Source organism: Vicia villosa, unplaced genomic scaffold (genome assembly GCF_029867415.1).
Source record: "Vicia villosa cultivar HV-30 ecotype Madison, WI unplaced genomic scaffold, Vvil1.0 ctg.002240F_1_1, whole genome shotgun sequence".
NCBI lineage: Eukaryota > Viridiplantae > Streptophyta > Magnoliopsida > Fabales > Fabaceae > Vicia > Vicia villosa.
Genome location: NW_026705874.1, coordinates 285,974 through 306,224, shown reverse-complemented (window position 1 = coordinate 306,224; position 20,251 = coordinate 285,974). Strand labels below are relative to the sequence as shown.

Genomic DNA, 20,251 nt, shown 5'->3' with positions numbered 1-20,251 from the left:
GATTTATGTGTGTTTTCATGAAAATATTTCTCTGTAATCTGTCGCTTTTTCTTTAGTGTTGATTTTAACTGACATAGCGTGACATGTAAGTATGACATAACGTGACATGTAAGTATCCGTTAGTGAAATTTAACTGAAGAGACAAAAAATAACGAAGAAAAATATTGAAAGAACCATTATTTTAAAATATTTTTTGTGGACTAAAATTGAATCGCGTTAAAAATATATTTAACTCTTAATTTAATATTTAAAAATTAGAAAATGGAAAAGAGAAACATAGCGTTAAGAAACGAGAAGGAGTTGCTTAGCAATTAGCATCGTCTTCTCCAAAACAAGATCCAGTAATATAACTGCACCTCCTGGCCTTTCTGGCTCCGCCAGTGTTATAACTCATTCAGTGAAGAAGAGAGAATGGTTGATTTGAAGTAGTAATTGTATCGTAATCAGTAAATGGGTATGGGTTGGGGAAGAGGAATATTCGAAGGTTCGGTAGTGCTGGGATGTCTGTGTTCACTTGGTTGGGCAGGTCTATGGTTTTTGAACCGTCGTCTCTACAAAGAGTACGAAGAGAAACGAGTCCTCGTTCAAATCATCTTCAGCGTCGTCTTTGCATTCTCTTGCAATCTTCTTCAGCTTGTCATCTTCGAAATCATTCCCATCCTCTCCAGAGAGTCAGTAAATTAACCTAACTTTTCATTTTTACTTTCTGGATTTCAACATTATCATGTATTGTTTGATTTATAATTTATGTAGGGCAAGAGTGGTGAACTGGAAGATTGACTTATTCTGTTTGATTTATAATTTATGTAGGGCAAGAGTGGTGAACTGGAAGATTGACTTATTCTGTTTGATTCTATTGTTGGTGTTTCTTCTGCCTTATTATCATTGTTACTTGATGCTTAAAAACAGCGGTTTCAGGACTCAAAGGGCTGCTCTTGGAGCTCTTTTGTTTTTGTTTGCTTTTCTTTATGCTTTTTGGCGTATGGGAATTCACTTTCCCATGCCATCCCCTGATAATGGTTTCTTCACTATGCCTCAACTCGTTAGTAGAATTGGAGTCATTGGTGTTACTGTCATGTCTGTTCTATCTGGTTTTGGTGCTGTAAACTTGCCATACAGTTATCTATCACTTTTCATTAGAGAGATTGAAGAAACTGAGATCAAGGCCTTGGAAAGACAACTAATGCAGTCAATTGAGACTGCTATATCAAAGAAAAAGAAAATTATTCTCGGTCAAATCGAGATGGAGAGCAACCAAGGATCTCAGGAGGTTACATTTTTTTATCTTTTTCCACTCCCTGTTTTTCATTCATCCACTTTTTTTTAATGTTTTTCTTGTTTGCCACAGAGGTTAACTGCCAGATCATTTATCAAACGTATTGTTGGCACAGTTGTTCGATCCGTGCAAGAAGACCAAAAAGAGCAAGGTTAGTTTGCTTTAATTCTTGAAAACCCCATGTAAAGCTTCTGCATTAGAGATCTAAATTTCGGTAACTATAGTATTCAAGAATTACATGATCAATTTATAGAGCAAATAAAATCTGTGTACACAAGACATATAGATTGAAAAACATCTGTTTATTTTAATTATTACAAAATGATTTGCAAGTATGCTGTGGTTTATGTGGTTGGTTGGAGGTTAATGTTTGAATTTTCGAGGATAATTTGTTACCAACTATTACCACTTCTTTGGGAAAGGTTTTTTGGATAGTATTAACTAGTAATTGAGTGGGAAGAAAGGGAAACTCACACCAACAGAGAAGAAGAAATGCCTTATTGATGGGTCTTGGTCAATAGTTACACAGAGACTTAGAAAACTTACTCTTCCAAGACTGAGCAACTTTCCAACCATCTACTGATTCTGCCTCAAATCCTTCCCCTCCCTTTACTAACTGACGGGCAAAAAATCAACTAACTGAAGGCATATCTATAATTTTTGTAGCTTCTCTATGGTGTTTGGTTAGTTTTCACGGGTTCCTTTGTGGTGATTGGCCCTTCCCTAGATCCCACTACAACAAGAGCTCTAAAGCAACAATGACTTTGAAGTGGGGAGTCTTTAGAAGTTACTGTTTGATTCATGGAATCAACGTCTTGTAAATGCTAGATAAGATTGTCTACAAAAGACCCATGACGCACAAATTGGTCCGACCCTTCTATGGACCCACCCCCACCACTAGTGGAGCTTCATAGCTTAGGGTTTCCATTTTTGGTATATTTAGAGAGATTGGGATCCATTACTCAATTCATCAGTGTTTCCCTTTTATCAAAATGGGGTCGTCCTTCTTAATTCATGCAAATAAATATTATCGTGTTTAAATATGATTGGGGTTTGGATGTAAAGTTTGCTCAAGTTGGGGGTTTAAGTGATTTTTTTGAATGCTTGTCATGAAGATACATTTGATAATGGCACATCTGATTGTATATTTTTATTTTTCTTTAATTATGTTATAAAATTGTCAAATACAAATTTTAAAATTTTCTTTTATTAAATGTGAAGATATCAAAGGCATGGAAGCAGAGGTACTGGCTTTAGAAGAGCTTTCAAAGCAATTGTTCTTGGAGATCTATGAGCTTCGTCAAGCAAAAGTTTGGCTCATTTCCCTGATCCACTTTCTTTTGGAATCTGCAAATAGTTTTGTTGACATTTTACTTCGTAATAGTCAATCCTCACGTCATAAACTGCTTCTCGATATATTTAGTTTCAGATTTGAAATAGTGATGGACTGCTTTGATAACACTTAAAATCCCAAAAGGCTTCTCTGAAAGAGCTTTTTATAGATATTAGTTAAATCATTATGCCCCCTTTTAGAAGTGTTTGGACTCTTGCTTCTGGTGATATATATATTTTGGTTTAAATATATTTTTGATCCCTGCAAATATACATTTTTTTGCTTTCAGTCCATGTAAAATTATTATTTTGTTTTTAGCCATTGAAAATATTTCATTCTTTGCTTTTGGTCCTCGGTGTTTTATCTTAGTCCCTCCATAATTTATTTATGTTGGAATTGATCCATGTAATATATAGAAGATTTGATTTTAATCCCTTAGAATATGCACTACGGAAGGACTAGAATGAATATTACATAGACCAATTCCAAGTTTGGACAAATTTTGCCAAGACTAAAACAAATCACCATGGTCCAAAAGCAAAAAGTGGTATACTTGCAAGGACTAAAAATATATTTAATCCTTCTTAATCACTCTTCCAGTTCCATTATAAAAGTGTCTCCTAGATAAACCCTTTGGAAAGTAAGGCTTGTAAATTGTAATAAGGTTTTAAGTTCTTGATATGGACAGTGATCCTAAACATTATCAATACTAACAAAGCAATAATAGTGTGAGATGATTGAATATCCCACAAAGCTCTGTTTCTTGATTGTAAACTATCTGGTTCTAGTTCAATATATAGTGGTACTTGTCTTGAATGTAAAATTGATGCCCCATTGTAACCGTACATGATTTTTCAATGAGGTTCTACTTAAGGGTTTTCAGCTGCTGGACTGAAGCCCTGAAGATAAAACAGTTGCTCCCAAGGACCCGAACTATAACTATCATCACCAAAAACTGGCATTACCCTTTGAAAAACCTGGAGCCTTATTTTGACGAATGCATGTTGTAATCAATGATAAAATCTTGAGACTTGTTTTGTATAAAAACATCCAACTTCATCTTCAAAAATTCTATTAAAATAGTGTGATTGAACTTTGTTGCACTTTCTCATATTTTCTACATAAATCTACTTACTATGAAAATGGTTTTCACTTTGCAGGAAGCTGCTGCATATTCTCGCACTTGGAGAGGACATATGCAAAATCTACTAGGTTATGCTTGTTCTGTTTATTGTGTGTATAAAATGATCAAGGTATATTGGACATCATAAACTGATATTTTATAGGCTAGAATTAGCATTTATTGGAAAAACTAATGCTAGTACTTGTTAAGAAATGTGGTTGGGCCTAACTCATCCCTACAAAACCGGCTAGTAGGGTGAGGATTGCCCCTACTTATAAGCACATGTTCAGGCCATATATTGTCCGATGTGGGACTCTTAACACACCCCCTCACGCCCAGGACTAGACAACTGGAGCGTGGAAATAAATGGTGGGTGGCCTGATAGCGGAAACCATAATAGGTGGTCCACCGGAGCTTAAACGAGACTCTGATACCATGTTAAGAAATGTGGTTGGGCCTAACTCATCCCTACAAAACCGGGCGAGAATTGCCCCCACTTATAAGCACATGTTTAAGCCATATTGTCTGATGTGAAACTCTTAACAAATGGTGGATTAGAGCTTTCTTAAGTTATAAAGGACTCGGAAGCAATGTATGGTAAATCCATAAATCCATTTGCTGAATGATGCCAACCTAAAGATTCATTTGTTTGATAGCAACTTGTTTTCAATTTATTGAATTAGGAGAAACTAAGAGACATTTAGGTAAACCGTGTGTCTGAATAGCACAACAAAAGATGCATTACATAGGAGAAAATACAAATCCTAGTATTAATTACATAGATATCCTATTCTATACTAGAATACACTAAGGAATATTCTAGGGAATATTCTCTTTATATACATATAATTATCAACACTCCCCCTCATTCTTGAGCATATAAGTCAAATGCACCAAGTTTGGTACATATATAATTGGTTCTGGGGCTTCAAAGGAATTTTGCAAACACATCTGCCAATTGATCATTCGAGTTGACAAAGCTTGTGGTGATGTCGCCTGACTTGATCTTCTCTCTGACAAAGTGACAGTCTATTTCAATATGTTTTTGGTCCTCTCATGGAAGACCGGATTTGAAGCAATGTGCAATGCAACTTGATTATCACAAATAAGTGTCATTGGTCTTGCTTCTTCAATTCGAAGTTCCTTGAGCAATTGTTTTAACCAAATAAGTTCACATGTTGCCATTTCCATGACTCTATACTCTGCCTCAGCGCTTGATCTTGCAACTACATTTTGTTTCTTGCTTTTCCAAGATATAAGGTTTCCTCCAACAAGTACACAATACCCAGAGGTGGATCGTCTATCAATGGGTGACCCTGCCGAATCAGCATCGGAGTATCCAACTCTCTGATGCACACTTGATGTATCTTAGATTCCGGACAATAACATCCATGTGTTCCTGGCAAGGAGAATTTAAGAACTGACTTACCACACTTTCTGCAAAAGAGATGTCCGGACGGGTGACTATGAGATAATTTAACTTTCCAACCAATCTCCTATACCTTCCTGGGCCAGATAAAGGCTCCCCCTGATTGGGTAGCAGTTTGACACTTGGATCCATAGGAGTATCGGCTGGTTTGACATTTAATAACCATATTTCTTCCAAAATATCCATCGCATATTTCCGTTGGGAAATCGCCAAACCATCACTAGATCGGACCAAATAAAGTAGAAACGATACGCGAGGGACCCCAAACATCGGAGTGAACTAACGTAAAAGGGGACGCAACCCGTTTATTGACTCGATCGTGAAAGTGACTACGGGTATGTTTCCCTAACTGACAAGACTCACAATGTAAAGTAGATAATTTAGATAAATTAGGCACCAACTTTTGTAGCTTGGGAAGACCTGGATGACCTAATTGCGTATGTATAATAAGTGGGGAATCTGTGGTGGAGCATGTGGTAGATGACGTAGAGAAGTAGTAGAGGTCTTGAGACTCACATCCGACGCCAATCGTCCGTCATGAACTCCGATCCTATAGAGTAACATTACTGTTAGTAAAAGTGATAGAACAATTAAGGGAACGCGTTAAACAACTGACTGACAGTAAATTAAATGGACAATTAGGGACATATAGGACAAAAGTAACAGAGAGAGATGGTAGAATTTGAACAGTACCAATCCCTTGGGATCGGGTTTGAGAACCATTTGCAGAAGTAATACTGGATAAGAAACCAAAGGTAGAGAGGGAAGAGAAAAGACCTTTATTACCGGTAACATGATCAGACACACCAGAATCGAGGACCCAAGGAGCAAGAGGAGATGATTGAGAGAAGAAAACAAATGAATTACCAGTGTGCGCAACTGAAGCCGTGGAACCAGAGGTCTGGTTAGTCTGACACCACCCGAGGAAATCCTTGTAGCTAGGCGTAGGGTTCTGAAGAGAAGGTGAAGTCAGCATAGTGTCTGGATTTTCAATTTGAGTTGCATTTATCTAGCGTGGAGGTTTGCCATGCAACTTCCAGCAACGATCGATAGTATGCCCAAGCCGATTACAATGGTCACACTTGGGACGAGGTTTGGAGTTGGATGGCCTTCCTCGAAGGCGATTCTGATTGTTGCCAAGAGATGCAAGAGAAGCAATGTCACCTGGTGTCGGAGTAACAATACATGGAGGGGAAACCAGACCAAACGCATGAGGTGTGGCCAAGCGCAATAATTGCTCACTAACTGCATCATAGTTAGGAATAGTAGTACATGATAGAATCTGGTTGCAGACGGACTCGAGTTCTGGTGGTAGTACTTTGAGTGCCATGACCATGAAAAATTTACTCTGTTGTTCGGCATGAGCTGTTGCATGTTTTGCGTAAGGCATGAGGGTCGTGTAACTTGCTTTCAATGCATCAAGCTTATTCAGATAGGCTTGCATATCCATATGTTCCAACTTCAGTGTGTCGAGTTTGAGGATGACACTCTATAGGCAATGAACGTCGTTGGAGAAGACTTTCTTGACCTTATGCCAAACCTCATAGCAAGTGGAGAAGGCTTGTTACTGCGCTTGTAGGTTAGGTGCTATAGAAAACCATAACACAATGCACAAAGAGGCATCAATTTTCTTCCATTTAGCGAGTTTGGCGGATGGAACATCAGTTAATTTTGTGGTTAGGAGGTGATCTTCATATCCCTGACTGTGAAATCACATATCGACAACACGAGACCATATGTTATAGTTGGCTGATCCAATGAGTTTTTCACATGGGATCAGCCGAACTTTAGTGAATGAGATAGAATCGGTGTCTCCATGGCTTAAAGAAACAAAAAAACCGGGGCTGTTTGAATGGGAGCACTGATTTTCGAGAGTCGGAATGGAAAACCGAGACCGGATCTGTGACCTGAGGAGGGAGGCGAGTGGGGCGGCCGGAGAAACGGCCGGATCGGGCGCGGATGCGCGGCAAGCGCTGGGTTAGTGACGGCGCGTGAAGCCCACGCACATGAATTGTGACGGGGTGTGGGGGCGCGTGAGGCGTCGTTGGCGGTGATTGAAAGGGCGACGGCCGGATCGGAGGGCGGCGAGTAGGATGGTGGGATCAGCTTTCCTTAACGTCGCCGGAAGGTGGCCGGAACAGTGATGGCGAGGTTGTTAGCGGAGAATTTCGAGAAGTGAGAAGCAAATCGGAGGGATGACACAGTTTGCAAAAAAAATTTTCACCGGAAGACAGTGGGTCAACGGGGTAAAGCATGGCGAACAATTGCCTCTTGGTAGGCTCTAGATACCATATTGAATTAGGAGAAGCCTATGAAGCACGGACACAATACGAGTATTGGATACGATACGTATCCGATACGGTGATACGTTACTAGTTGAAAAATACAAGATACGATACTTTAAGATACGCATATAAAAATTAAAATAAAATATTTAGTTAAAAAATAGAAGGTATGAAGAAGTAGAAAAAAAATAGCAAAAAAAGGAAGTAGAAAAAAAGTAGCAGAAGAGGAAGAACCGAAGAAGTGTACGTTGCAATTGTAGAGAGAGATATGGTGAATATTGAAAAATGTTAGTCTTATAAATAGCAAGTAATGATGAATATAATTAGATATAAGATTATTGGAATTGAAAACAGCTATTGCCTGTTATATTAGGAAGTTAACCAATGATGAAAATAATTAAATGAAATGTTGGAAATTGATATAAAGATTATTGGATTCTTTGAAATGTGAAAAGATTAGAAAAGAATTAAATAGGGGAATAAATAATGACCATTAAAAAATTAAAAAAGAAATGAATAGTCATTAAGAAAATAAAATCTGCAAAAAATTGGAAGGTCACGTATCTGAGACGTATCGGAAACGTATCGCAGCCGTATCGGAATTTTTTTCTATTTTTTTATTTTTTAAAAAAATCGGATACTCCTTCGATACATATCGGCAGCGTATCGGAGCGTATCGGAGCGTATCAGATACGATTCGACAGGGATTTTGAAGTATCCGTGCTTCATAGGGAGAAGCTAAGAGACATTTAGGTAAACCGTGTGTCTGAATAGTACAACGGAACATGCATTATATAGGAGAAAATACAAATCCTAGTATTAATTACATAGATATCCCATTCTATTCTATTCTAGAATACACTAAGGAATATTCTAGGGAATATTCTCTTTATATACATATAACTATCAACCCAATTTATTCTTCATGATTTGAATATAGATCTAATTTTGTAAGGATTCCAACTCATATAATGCAGCCCAAATAAAGCTCATTTGGGTTGATGAAATTTACCAAAATATCCATGTATTTGAAAATATGAACAACTTAAAAAGTAACAGCTTAATATAGTTCCCTAACAAAAATTAGGACAAAATACAGGTTGCACCTTAAGCTTCGTTCTTTGTTTTGTTACCCCTAGGCTCTGAATTTTGGTAAAGTGTGAAATTGTTAAGTGGGAAGTTAGACTCAATGGAATGGAGCACTGCTATTGCGTGTCACATGGTAAGGGTAACATTTTAACAATACCACTTTATGTAAGGAAGTTCAAGGGAGTAATATAAACCAAACTTCTGGGGCGTAATATTTTCTTAAAAACTGAATGGAAGCACCTGTGTTGTTGAAACTTAAACTCCGGGTTTATTGATGCTAATGCTGTCTTGCACCATATAAATTTAAAAGTACTTAGATAAAGATTTGGCATGCTATCTCTATAATTAGGAACCTTAGCACCTTAAGCTTCCTTCTGTGTTTAATCCCTTAATTGAAGGAGCTTGGTGAATTTAGTTAAAGAGGAATTTCATCATTTTTAAGTGAAGAGAAAAAGTTTATTTCATCTCAATTTTATTTTTGGAAAGATTCCTTTTCCTCTCCTATATCATTCTCCTTTTCAATTTAATCTAAACAACAATTGTTGATATTTAAATTAATATGTTCTGTATATATATGGATCACATATTCTCTTATACCCTAGTATATATTTCTTGAATATTCTATTGTAGTTAAAACTCTAGATTGTATAGTGATTTGTTTTCTAGCCTATAGAATGTAACCTCCGTGGTGTAGTTGATACTCTACTTTGTAACTATATTATGCATCACTCCCAAATCAATGTCCTCTACTTTGCATTTATGATAATGGTGAATACACCAATGCTTGATAAAGTTCATTTGGCAAAATTGTAGTTCTCTCTTTTTCATTTATAGCTTCTACGTAATTTGTGTGAAAAAAATTTAGTGACACTCATAATGGGATAGAGGGAGTTTCATTTCATATTACAGTGCTGAAAAGTTGAATCGAGGCTGCTGAACATATGTTGTTTTTCCCAATTGGTGACACCTGTATGGTGATATTAGCAGTGATAGTATTTTGCTGTAGTATTTCTCTAGTGAGTTTTTATTATTTTTGAATTTGTTGAAGTCAATATGGCTAACTGATTAATTATTTTTTTGCAGTCATTGCAAAGTGTTGTTTTCAAACAGGTAAAGATCATATATCATTATTAGTATTTTCCAAATATTATTACTGCTTTCCAGCTTTTGGACTGATTCTTATACTGTCATTGTACTTTTTTGATGATAATATGATTTTATTATAGGCTGGTTCAGTTGATCCCGTGACAAGGATGATTAGTATATTCCTACAATTTTTTGATATTGGAATAAATGCAGCCTTATTATCTCAGGTAAGTGTCCAATTGCATGCCATTCATTTTTCTGGAATAAATGATGGTCAATGTGTCGCTAAAACCTAATGCATTCTTATTTAAAGATCAAATTAAAATTTTTTCTTCCGTATTCTGTAAAGAGTTATATCTTGTATAGGTATGTGACGAGTTATTGAGCTGACCTTCTTATAGCTACACTACACATGTCCTAATTTCACGATGATAAATATGTAGAGTTTGATTATTAAATACAATTAAGTTAGTGCTGTTCATTGCTATAATCTTTTGTTCTTCTCCCCTTACTCTGATTAATTGGTGGATGTTGCCTATTAGAATTTTCAGGTTCCTTTGTTGTTGACTCATGCTAGAATTTGTATGATATTAAATGATTTGATGTTGTATTTATTTATAATTTTTCTGCATTTTATTTACAGTATATTTCCTTGCTATTCATCGGAATGTTGGTTGTGATATCAGTGCGTGGATTCTTAACAAATTTAATGAAGGTATTTATGCTACTTTCATTTGCCTACTTTTTTCCATTTGATGTTTCTTAGATAGTTATGTTACTATTAGCATGTAGTGTTAAACTGCCTCTTAGGAAATACTTAATAGCTTCATTAAAAGGAAGCTAATATTATATGCAATAATAATGTGGTTTTGCACCTCCTAAACCTATGGAAAATTTTAAAGCTGAATTTGCATACAAGCTGGGATAATTTATAAAAGAATAAAATATGATAATGGAGAGTAAACAATGTACGCTCCTGGCACGAATAAATGAATAATCTACCTCTTTTGGTAGTAAACAACCTACTCAAACTCCCAAACAATATTGATTATTGGTATGCTTTTACAGTTTTTCCAAAAATGTTTTAAAAGAAAATTCATTAAACATAAGGAAAAATATAAAACATACATGCTTATCACCAATCTCCAGTGGAGATATGACCCTTCATAAATAAGCAGCTCTCACAATGAGATCAAAATGTCCACTTCGACAGAATGGTAGGACTTCTATTATGAGATATCATTCTCGTCAACACTGAAATAATGCTTTTAGTACTAAAATAACAAGGTTTATAGTAAGAGACACAATTTAACTACTCGACTTCTTATGATGACTAACTTTATTTAATTTTTTGAATTTCAGTTCTTTTTCGCTGTTTCAAGAGTTGGAAGTGGATCGTCTAGCAATGTTGTTCTGTTTTTGTCTGAGATAATGGGAATGTATTTTCTATCTTCTATTCTTTTAATCAGGAAAAGCTTAGCAACTGATTACAGGTAAAAATGTGTGCTTGGTTTACTGTTCCCAATCTTTCGGAGCTGGTTTCATTTCAGAATAAACTTTTTTATTCCTTTCTTGTTTATTAATTTTGGAATGTGCCATGAGTTCGCAAACATGGCCTATGTAGTAATTAATATGTGCGTTGGTAATGTTTTAACTGCGTTGTAGAATGTGTCCAGCAATTCTGCTTAATCAGAATTACAGAATTGGTGGGGTTTGATATTTACACATGGTTGGAGACAATATATGAATTCTAAGTAAGAAAGGTTACGGAAATGTTAAGTTTTTAATTAATCAAAATGTTTTAACAGAATAGATAATAAACACAAAGGAGAGAAAAATGAAAACATTAGGTTACTCCGTTTATAAATGCATGAGTTAAGATAAAAAGAAACAAAAGAATGGACAGCACTAATATTGTTTCAGTAAATTTTTCAATCCTATTTATATCTATACAATCAATTTACTACCTTTCAGTGTTCAGAATTTAACTCAAAGTTGTCGCAGACCGAAGTAATGATTGGTCTGGTTGTTTGTGGCAATCGTCTTGTCTTGAGTGATTCAAATAGTTATAATTTCACTAAACTACCTAGGATGATCAACATTTGTCTGTCTTGATCATATCTTATCTGAATCTATTGACAGGATTATTATTACAGAGGTAATGGGTGGTGATATCCAATTTGACTTTTATCATCGGTGGTTTGATGCAATTTTTGTGGCTAGTGCATTCCTTTCTCTACTTTTACTATCTGCTCATTATACATCTCGCCAAATCGACAAACATCCCATTGATTGTGAGTGTAACTTTACCACTTAAATAAATATGAACTGATCTTCTTTTAAGCATTTTGAATTATAGATTTTGCTGCTAGATAGTGAATCACTTACTATATTTGTTGTTTGTGAAACAGGAAATATATACTCTCTATATACATGTATAGTTTCTACTGCCACTGAAGGTATGACTCGGTCCTCTAAACATGAAGGTTCAGACCTTCTGGATGGGTGCATTTAAGTTTATTTGATAACTGATGGGGATTAATTATTATTTTGATATATGCCAGTGAGTAGCTGATTAAAAATCCATGCTGAAATAGATTTCTCATCAGTGAGGGTTGGATATTGTTTGTAATGTCAACATATGCACATACTGCCAAATTCATCAGAATATCCATTTTGGGTTTATCTTCTTTCGAAAGGGGAGACTTCCAAACAGATATTATTGTTGGGTAACATTGAATGTAGATTTGCTTTTGCACTTGGCCTGGGATTGGTTCCATAGGCATAAAGGAACATCATACTTACTTGGTGGTAATTTTCGATTATCCTTAATTGAAATCCCATCCAATATTTTGGTTGTTTGTCTTGAATAGTTGTAAATCACCGGGTTATTATGGAGTAATATCTATCATATACCCGCACTATAAAAAGTACATCAGCTAGTAGTATCTGTATTTTTCTTCAATGTGAACGCTGATCACGTCATGAAACTGACAGGTCAGACTATTATTGTATTATGGAATTTTTAGGAGGATTCTAAGTGCTACCCCGTAAGTTATGTATTGAACCCTTCTCATTTTTCTTAATTCCACAAATATTCCTTCTCAAAGAACAATTTCCAGGTCAGACTATTATTGTGTTATGGAATTTAGGAGGATTCTACGTGCCACCCCGTAAGTTATGTATTGCACCCTTCTCATTTTTCTTAATTCCACAAATATTCCTTCTCAAAGAAAGAACAATTTTCGAAACAAATTTTTGGTATAATTACAAAATTTTTGGTAGTTCATTTGAAATTTTCGGTATCTTATAATTTCTTTTTGGAAATTTCAAAGTTAAGGAGTCTATACTAGAAATTTAGTTGATAACTGAAATTTTCGGTGGTGTATTTTGTCAAAATTTTTGGACGATCAAGATTTTGCTAACAATTTTGTAGGGCTATGGTTTCACTGACAATTTTGTGTGGTATAGAATGAATCCAAGATTGTTAAAATTGGGGCATATGTTATAGGGAAAGACATTTAAAAAATGCCTTTCCTCAATTTCTGATTAAGGTAGAAGTGCATTTCAACGAAAACAATCCTCCTGTTGAATATAGCTTTTGAATGACACCTCATCTCTCGCCAACTTGATAGAAAAGTTGAATGAATTGCTGCCAGATATCGGGAATAAAAGGGTGAGAAAGATTGAGTTTTGTGAAGTTCAGGTTGATAGTAATGGAAGGATGAAATACAATCTGATTGAGTTGAAGACGTGACGACCATATGAAAATTGTTTCGCCGTAGAATAACTAAGGAGTCGATCGAGTTTGATATGCAAATTTTGAGATCGATTGACGACATAATCAAGATGCTGATACGTCTAAAATTATCAGATAGTAACTAGGTTTTCATGCTTAGTTATTGTGGAATAATCAATACAGAATCAAATGATCCTGTTTGTACAACTCATTAAGGATTAGGATTAATGTAATCATTCTCACATTGCGAAAGGTGTTGAATAGTCACTGCCCTAGACCTAATGTCACAAGCAGAGTTGATGACGTGACTATGGAATCATTTATCAATGCCTCATTCAGGAGCTTCCAAAATTGGTCGAGGGATACCTTGAACATAACCATACTGTCAGAGACACCTCTCAGAAAAGTATCTAGCCACCGAGGTCTCCTACCTCATATGTCCTGAATATAATGCAACGTCGTCGAATGGATGATGGGCCTAGTGAGTTGTGTATGGTGTCCAGACGATATCATCTACTGTCAGAGCATCCAACATCCTCCTGTACTCTATAATCCCACCCTGAATCTCTTGCACGACCCTCCATCTCTTCGCCCGTGGAGCGTCTTCTACGACACGCTGCACCCTTCTATCACAAATGCTAAGAAAATGCTCGTATATCCAGCACTAGAGAAACAAAAACTAATTAATGTCACAAACAACAATAAAATAAAAACAGATAAGAAATGCTCGTAAACCTGGAATAGACTCAGATAACCAACAAGTTGTCTGGTCTCAAGCACAGTCGCAACTCCAAGTGTCGTGTAAAGCATAGTCAAGGCGGCAACTCCACAAGCCCACCAACATGGAGTCTCTAGACTACTGAACATCCACAGGTAATAGATATCAATGTAAACACCTGATTTATCTGCAAAGAGAGTACATCAGATGTAGCATGTACGCCCTAGCGGCAGCCTCATACCTCTCTGCCTCCTCAAGCTCCTGGTACCTGTCTCGCAAACAAGATGAAGTTCCCTGTTAAAATAAAACTCCTTCAACACGATATCCTCAGAGACCTGTAGATCCTCTACAATCTGGCGTAATGCTGTCGTCTGGTTAATGATAGAACTAGTAAAGAATCTACCCCCAATGGGGAGATGAAACAATACAAAGACATCATCCAAAGTGATGGTCATCTTCCCTAATGGAAGATGACAGGAAGATGTCTCTGAGTGCCACCGCTCAACAAAAGCATATATCATGGAGACGTCGAGCATGGTCAAGGAGAAATCGGCGAATTCCAGCAGACTAAAATAAAAAACAATGCGCCTGTCCGGCTCAGGCATCTCACCCAAGGGGGAGTTCGTTAACTTCGATCAGGGGAATGCGAACTTCAGCGGCTGACGCTCTTGTAGGAAACAAAGTTGAATAAGTAAACCGTAATCTTTTAACATGTCACCGAACCATAATAAATATTTTGCAAATAAAAAATATAACATATATACCTCTCAATGCCATACTCTGTATGCGACATGGGAAGCATAACCAGTGAGCACATATCGCTCACTAGTTGTAACGCCCCATTTAAATATTTAGTCATTTATGTTATAATTCTAATAATTAGAATTGATTGTGATAATGCTAAGGGCACTTTTTGCAAGGGTAGAGTGCGAGTTTAAATGGATTAGTTAATTATTGAGGTAGAGTTAAAATAATAAAATAATAGTAATGGGATACTAATAATATATAATACAAGTTGTTATTATTATTAGTAATTAAAAATATTAGTATTATTAGGATAAATAAATAATAATTAGAATAATAAGGAATTAGAAAATAAAGGGAGAGAAGATAGAAGTTAGAAATTCATTCTACGTGAAAAGAGAAAGAGGAGAGCTAGGGCAAGGAAGGGGGAATCAACCAATTTCATCATTGTCAAGGGAATCAAAGCTTGGAATTGAGGTAAGTGGGGAGAATGAGTTCTTTTAATGGTGATTCAACATGAGAGGAGTAGTGAGGGTTCCTTCCCCTCTTAGGATTTTAGTCATATGCTTGAATTCTGAAAAATTGTATGTATGTTTGTGTAATCAATGGATGAAATTCATAGTTGTGTTTTATGGGTATAATGAATTGCGTTGTTGTATGGAAATTTCATGTTGTCTCTCAATATGTATTGGAATTGATGTTGTGTATGTACAAATAATGATGAAATTGATGTGCGAATGTACATATGATTGTTGTATGTTGATAGGAAACAAAACCGTAATTGAATTCACGTTTTAATATGATAAAATTGAGATTTTGGGACATGTTGGGACTGGTTTCGTAGTTTGAAAATATGCAGAAAAGTGCCTCTGGTACAGTTGAACCGGTTACAAGTTTTGAGGTAACCGATTACCTCATTGAAAAATGGAGTTTTTGGGCTACAAGTATCAGGTTACCAGTTTTAAGTTAATCGGTTACCAATGTGAAAATTGGCGTGGTTTATGCTATTAGAATGTGTAATAATCGGTTACCAATTTTGAGTAACCGGTTATCACTGAGTTGGATCAAAATATTTTCATACTTCCAAAATTTGTAACTTGGGTTATGAGTGTCTGAATGACGGCCGTGCAAACCGTTGGAAAGCTGATTTAACATACTTTTATCTAAAATTATTTTCATGTCGGAATTTTAACTCTTCGAAACATTTGTAGGTATTTCCATAACTGTAAACTACGACAGATATGTGAATGAATACAAAATTGACTTGTATGCACATGTGATGAACTTGTGATAGTTAATTGATGATTCTGCAACTATTTTCTGGTGAATTGTGATAACTTGAACCGTATAATATTCTTATGCGTTGGAGTAATTCGAAGGGAGGATTACGGTGATCAATGAGGATCATGGTGTGCATAATGCTATTATCTTGTGTTTGTGGTGTGTCATGCATTCATGTCATTTATGTGGAGATGAGCCTAGGTGGGAATCCATGATGGGTGCCTCGTCTCTTCCGGAATCTCAAGGTAGAGTCGAGTTGAGATAAGTCGTAGATTGAGGGAACGCTTATGACTTATCCGGATTCCGATGGGAATCGGGTTCATGTATTTGAACTGTATTGGTTGTGTTGGTACCGCATGCATAGTGTCGTGATGGGTGAATCACTTTGCATACATAATTGAAATGTGAATTATGCACAGGAAATGTGCGGGATGTTTTATGTGAATTACTTGTGTATGTGATTGTTGTGTTGTTTTTGTGAATACTACTCCTTAGCGTGTGATATTCACCAATAATTAGTTGAATGAAATTTTCACCCGCTTTCTGTTGTTGTGTCTGTGCTTCTTCGGAAGTACAGATAATTCAGGTACTTGAGTAAGCATGGAGCTTGTGTTGCTCGTTCGAGTCTTAGGAGTCGCTCTGATACGTAACACGGGGAACATGAGATTATTTTTCTTGCATTGTTTTATTTGTTTCATTATTACATATCTTATTTTTGGATTATGTTAAACTACGAGTTGGTGGAGTTTATTTTTGTTAAGGTCTTAGAGCCATTGAAGTGAATTATTTTTGAATTTCCGCTATTTGATTTAATTGCCGAGCAATAAAAGATGAAGTGATTTGATACTTCATGACATTTTTACGGGATGTGACATTACTACTTGTGTGAACTCTGATTATTTCGTGAAAAAATTATTTTGTTAATTATATTTAATTAATGGGGAGAGTAGTGTGTTACATCTAGGCCCTCTCGGGAAGGCTCCATCCGTGTCAACAGATGCCTAGAAGCTCGAGTCGTGGCCTCTGTATCTGTAGGTGTAGCACTCTCATCGGCAAGATGTACCTCCCCATCAGCAACATCATGAACCTCTTGAGCCTCAACTAGTATCTCATCCTCAACAGGTACCTCATCGTCAACAATGGGAACTTGTACCTCCTCCATAGGAACAAGCTCCTCCACAGCAACTGGAACCTGCTCAGCCTCCATAGGAACATGCTCCTCCATACTAACTGGACCTGATCAGCCTCCACAGGAGAAGGCTCATCCACAGCAGCAGAAACTCTAGCAAGTCGACGTCGGGGTGCACGGAAGTGCCACAGTCCCCGTGCCTGCTTAATCATTCATTTTCAGTGAGAAAAGGTCGAAGCATGTCGTCCAAGATGTTACTGGAAAGCCTCAGCCTTAACAGCTATAGAGGAAGTTGACGCTCTATCAGTGGTTCTACGGGCAATGGTGTTGTCCTTTCCTCTTGTCCTCATTGAAAAGAAAGGAAAAAAATGATATGGAAGATATTACCAGAAATTTTTCAAAAAATTTCAACTATCGGAAATTTCAAAATTTCCGGTAAATTCTACTTGAAATTTTTTAAATTTATGAAATTTCCGAGAAATTCTTCCAGAAATTTTGAAATTTCTGGCATCGCCCAATTTTTCCCTAAAGATTTTTTGGTATGATTAAGAAATTTTCGGTATGTCATTTACTATTTGCAAATAATTTCCGGCATTATTGGGAAATTTTTGATATCGCCCTAGAAGTTTCAAAATTTCAATTTCCAATTGTAAATTTGTGAAATGGTGGAAAATTTGAGTAGGGTTATATTTGACTTTTCACTTGTTTTAGGGGGTAGTAGGGTATTACAATTGGTATTAAAGCAGGTCGGTCCGTCCGGCCAGGTTGTCGAGTCAGTCTAGTGTGACGTTGGTATACTATCTATAGTAACTTCTAACCATTGTTGCTGTTTGTGGTGTGAAATAGAGAATTTCTGGAAGGAATGATGCTGCGATTGCTGATGCATTGTAGTCTGTTCCTCAGGCTGTGTAGAATCAGCCTAATGCTGGGGGAAACGATGAATCCCGTAACTTGAGAATGTTTCATAGAGAGAATCCGCCTACCTTCAAGGGTAAGGATGATCCTGATGGAGCGTAAAATTGGCTCAAGGAGATTGAAAGGATCTTTCGTGTGATGGATTGCTTTGAGGGCCAGAAGGTATGGTACACATATACTGGCCGAAGAGGCTGATGACTGGTGGCTTAGCAATCGTTAGAGATTGGAAACCGCATGTGAAGTTATTACGTGGGCTGTGTTTAGTAGATAATTTCCGAGGAAATATTTTCCAGAGGATGTTCGCAGAAAGAAAGAAAATGAGTTCATTGAGCTGAAACAAGGGAACTTGACTGTTACTGATTATTCTGCCAAGTTCGTAAAACTTGTGAAATTTTATCCGCATTACTATGCAGAGACTGCAGAGTTCTCAAAATGTATCAAGTTTGAGAATGGACTACGTCCAGAGATCAAGCGAGCTATAGGGTATCAACAGAATCACAGGTTTTCAGAGTTGGTAAACAGTTGTAGAATTTATGAAGAGGACAATAGAGCTCATCCGACTCACTACAAGAGTTTGAGTGAGAAAAAAGGAAAGTAGAATCTGAGTCGTGGGAAACCTTATAGTGCCCTAGCTGACAAGGGAAAGCAAAATGTAGCTGATGGCAAGAGGCCAAGTGGGGAGGTGTTTCTCCCAATCCTATTAAGTGTTTCAGGTATGATATCATGGGTCACCGTGCTAATGAGTGCCAGTCTGATGTGAAGAAATTTTTCAAGTATGGACGGCCAGGTCACGTTGTTGAAGATTGTAGGACCAATATACCTACCTGTAATAACTGCGGAGAACAGGGTCACATCAGCACCAATTGTCAGAAGCCAAATAAGTCGCAGGCAGATGGGAAAGTGTTTGCATTGAAAGGGTCTCAACCTACTAGTGTAGATCATTTGATCAACGGTACTTGTTATGTTCATGATGCTCCTTTGACTGCTATTATTGACATGGATGCGGCCCACTCGTTTATTTCTGCTAAATGTCTAAAGAGGTTAGAACTTGTGTCGTCTACATTGAGTAGAGGGATTGTGATTGATACTCCTTATATGGGATCAATGACCACTTCTTTAGTATGCTTAAATTGTTCTCTATCAATTTTGTGCAAAGATTTCACTGTGGATTTAATCTGTCTACCACTCAATGAGTTGGATGTTATTTTAGGGAACTGGCTAGAGTTCAATTGTGTTTATATTAACTGTTACATCAAGACGTTGTTGTTTCTTACTCCAAAAGAAGAGGGGTTGGCTGATTATTTAACGACCAAAGAATTAAGAGCATTGTTGGAAGATGAATCCAAAGTGTTCGTGATGTTTGCCTCGCTATCTATTAAGGGCAAGACGCCGATCAATGATTTGCCTGTGGTGTGTGAACTTCCAGAAGTGTTTTCGGATGATATTTCTGAATTATCCCCGAAGCGGGAGATTGAATTCACCACTGACCTTGTTCCTAGTACTAGATCGATATCTATGGCACCATATAGGATGTCGGTATCGGAGTTAGCAGAACTGAAATCGCAACTGGAAGAATTACTTGATAAGAAGTTTATTAGACCCACTGTTTTACTGTGAGGAGCTCCAGTGTTATTGGTTAAGAAGAAGGCAGGTAGTATGCGACTCTGCATTGATTATGGTCAGCTGAATAAAGTGAAAATATAAAATAAGTATCCACTTCCGAGGATTGATGATTTTACGATCAACTCGTAGGGGTGCGGGTGTTCAGTAAGATCGATTTGAGATCAGGTTATCACCAGATTCGAGTTAAGGAAGACGATATTCAAAAGACAGCTTTTCAGACTTGGTATGGACATTATAAATATTTGGTGATGCCTTTCGGAGTGTCCAATGCGCCAGGCGTGTTTATAAAGTACATGAATCGTATCTTTCACAACTATCTCGATCAATTTATTGTAGTTTTCATTGAGTATATTTTAATTTATTCCTAGTTAGATGAGGAACATGCAGGACATTTGAGAATTGTATTGCATGTGTTGAAAGAGAACAAGTTGTTTGCAAAGTTGTCAAAGTGTGAGTTCTGGTTGCAAGAAGTGAGTTTTCT

General features: G+C 36.8%; 2 protein-coding genes across 3 annotated transcripts; both read left to right on the top strand.

Annotated features, from left to right (window-relative positions):
* Window positions 1-270: 270 nt before the first annotated feature.
* LOC131638276 (GPCR-type G protein 2-like) lies at window positions 271-12,667 on the top strand. Of its 2 annotated transcripts, none has more exons than XM_058908828.1 (12): window positions 271-671; window positions 811-1,270; window positions 1,349-1,427; window positions 2,498-2,586; window positions 3,770-3,862; window positions 9,619-9,645; window positions 9,762-9,848; window positions 10,265-10,336; window positions 10,984-11,114; window positions 11,764-11,915; window positions 12,033-12,080; window positions 12,186-12,667. In XM_058908828.1, coding segments are annotated over exons 1-11 (1,413 nt in total). In that variant the 5' UTR covers window positions 271-450; the 3' UTR covers window positions 12,035-12,080; window positions 12,186-12,667. The 2 variants fall into 2 exon arrangements, with proteins under 2 accessions (XP_058764811.1, XP_058764810.1); XM_058908827.1 differs by having other exon boundaries at window positions 754-1,270.
* A 6,203-nt stretch (window positions 12,668-18,870) lies between these two features.
* LOC131638278 (uncharacterized) lies at window positions 18,871-19,764 on the top strand. Its single transcript, XM_058908831.1, has one exon. The coding sequence runs from the start codon at window positions 18,871-18,873 to the stop codon at window positions 19,762-19,764; it is 894 nt and encodes a 297-aa protein (XP_058764814.1).
* Window positions 19,765-20,251: the final 487 nt, after the last annotated feature.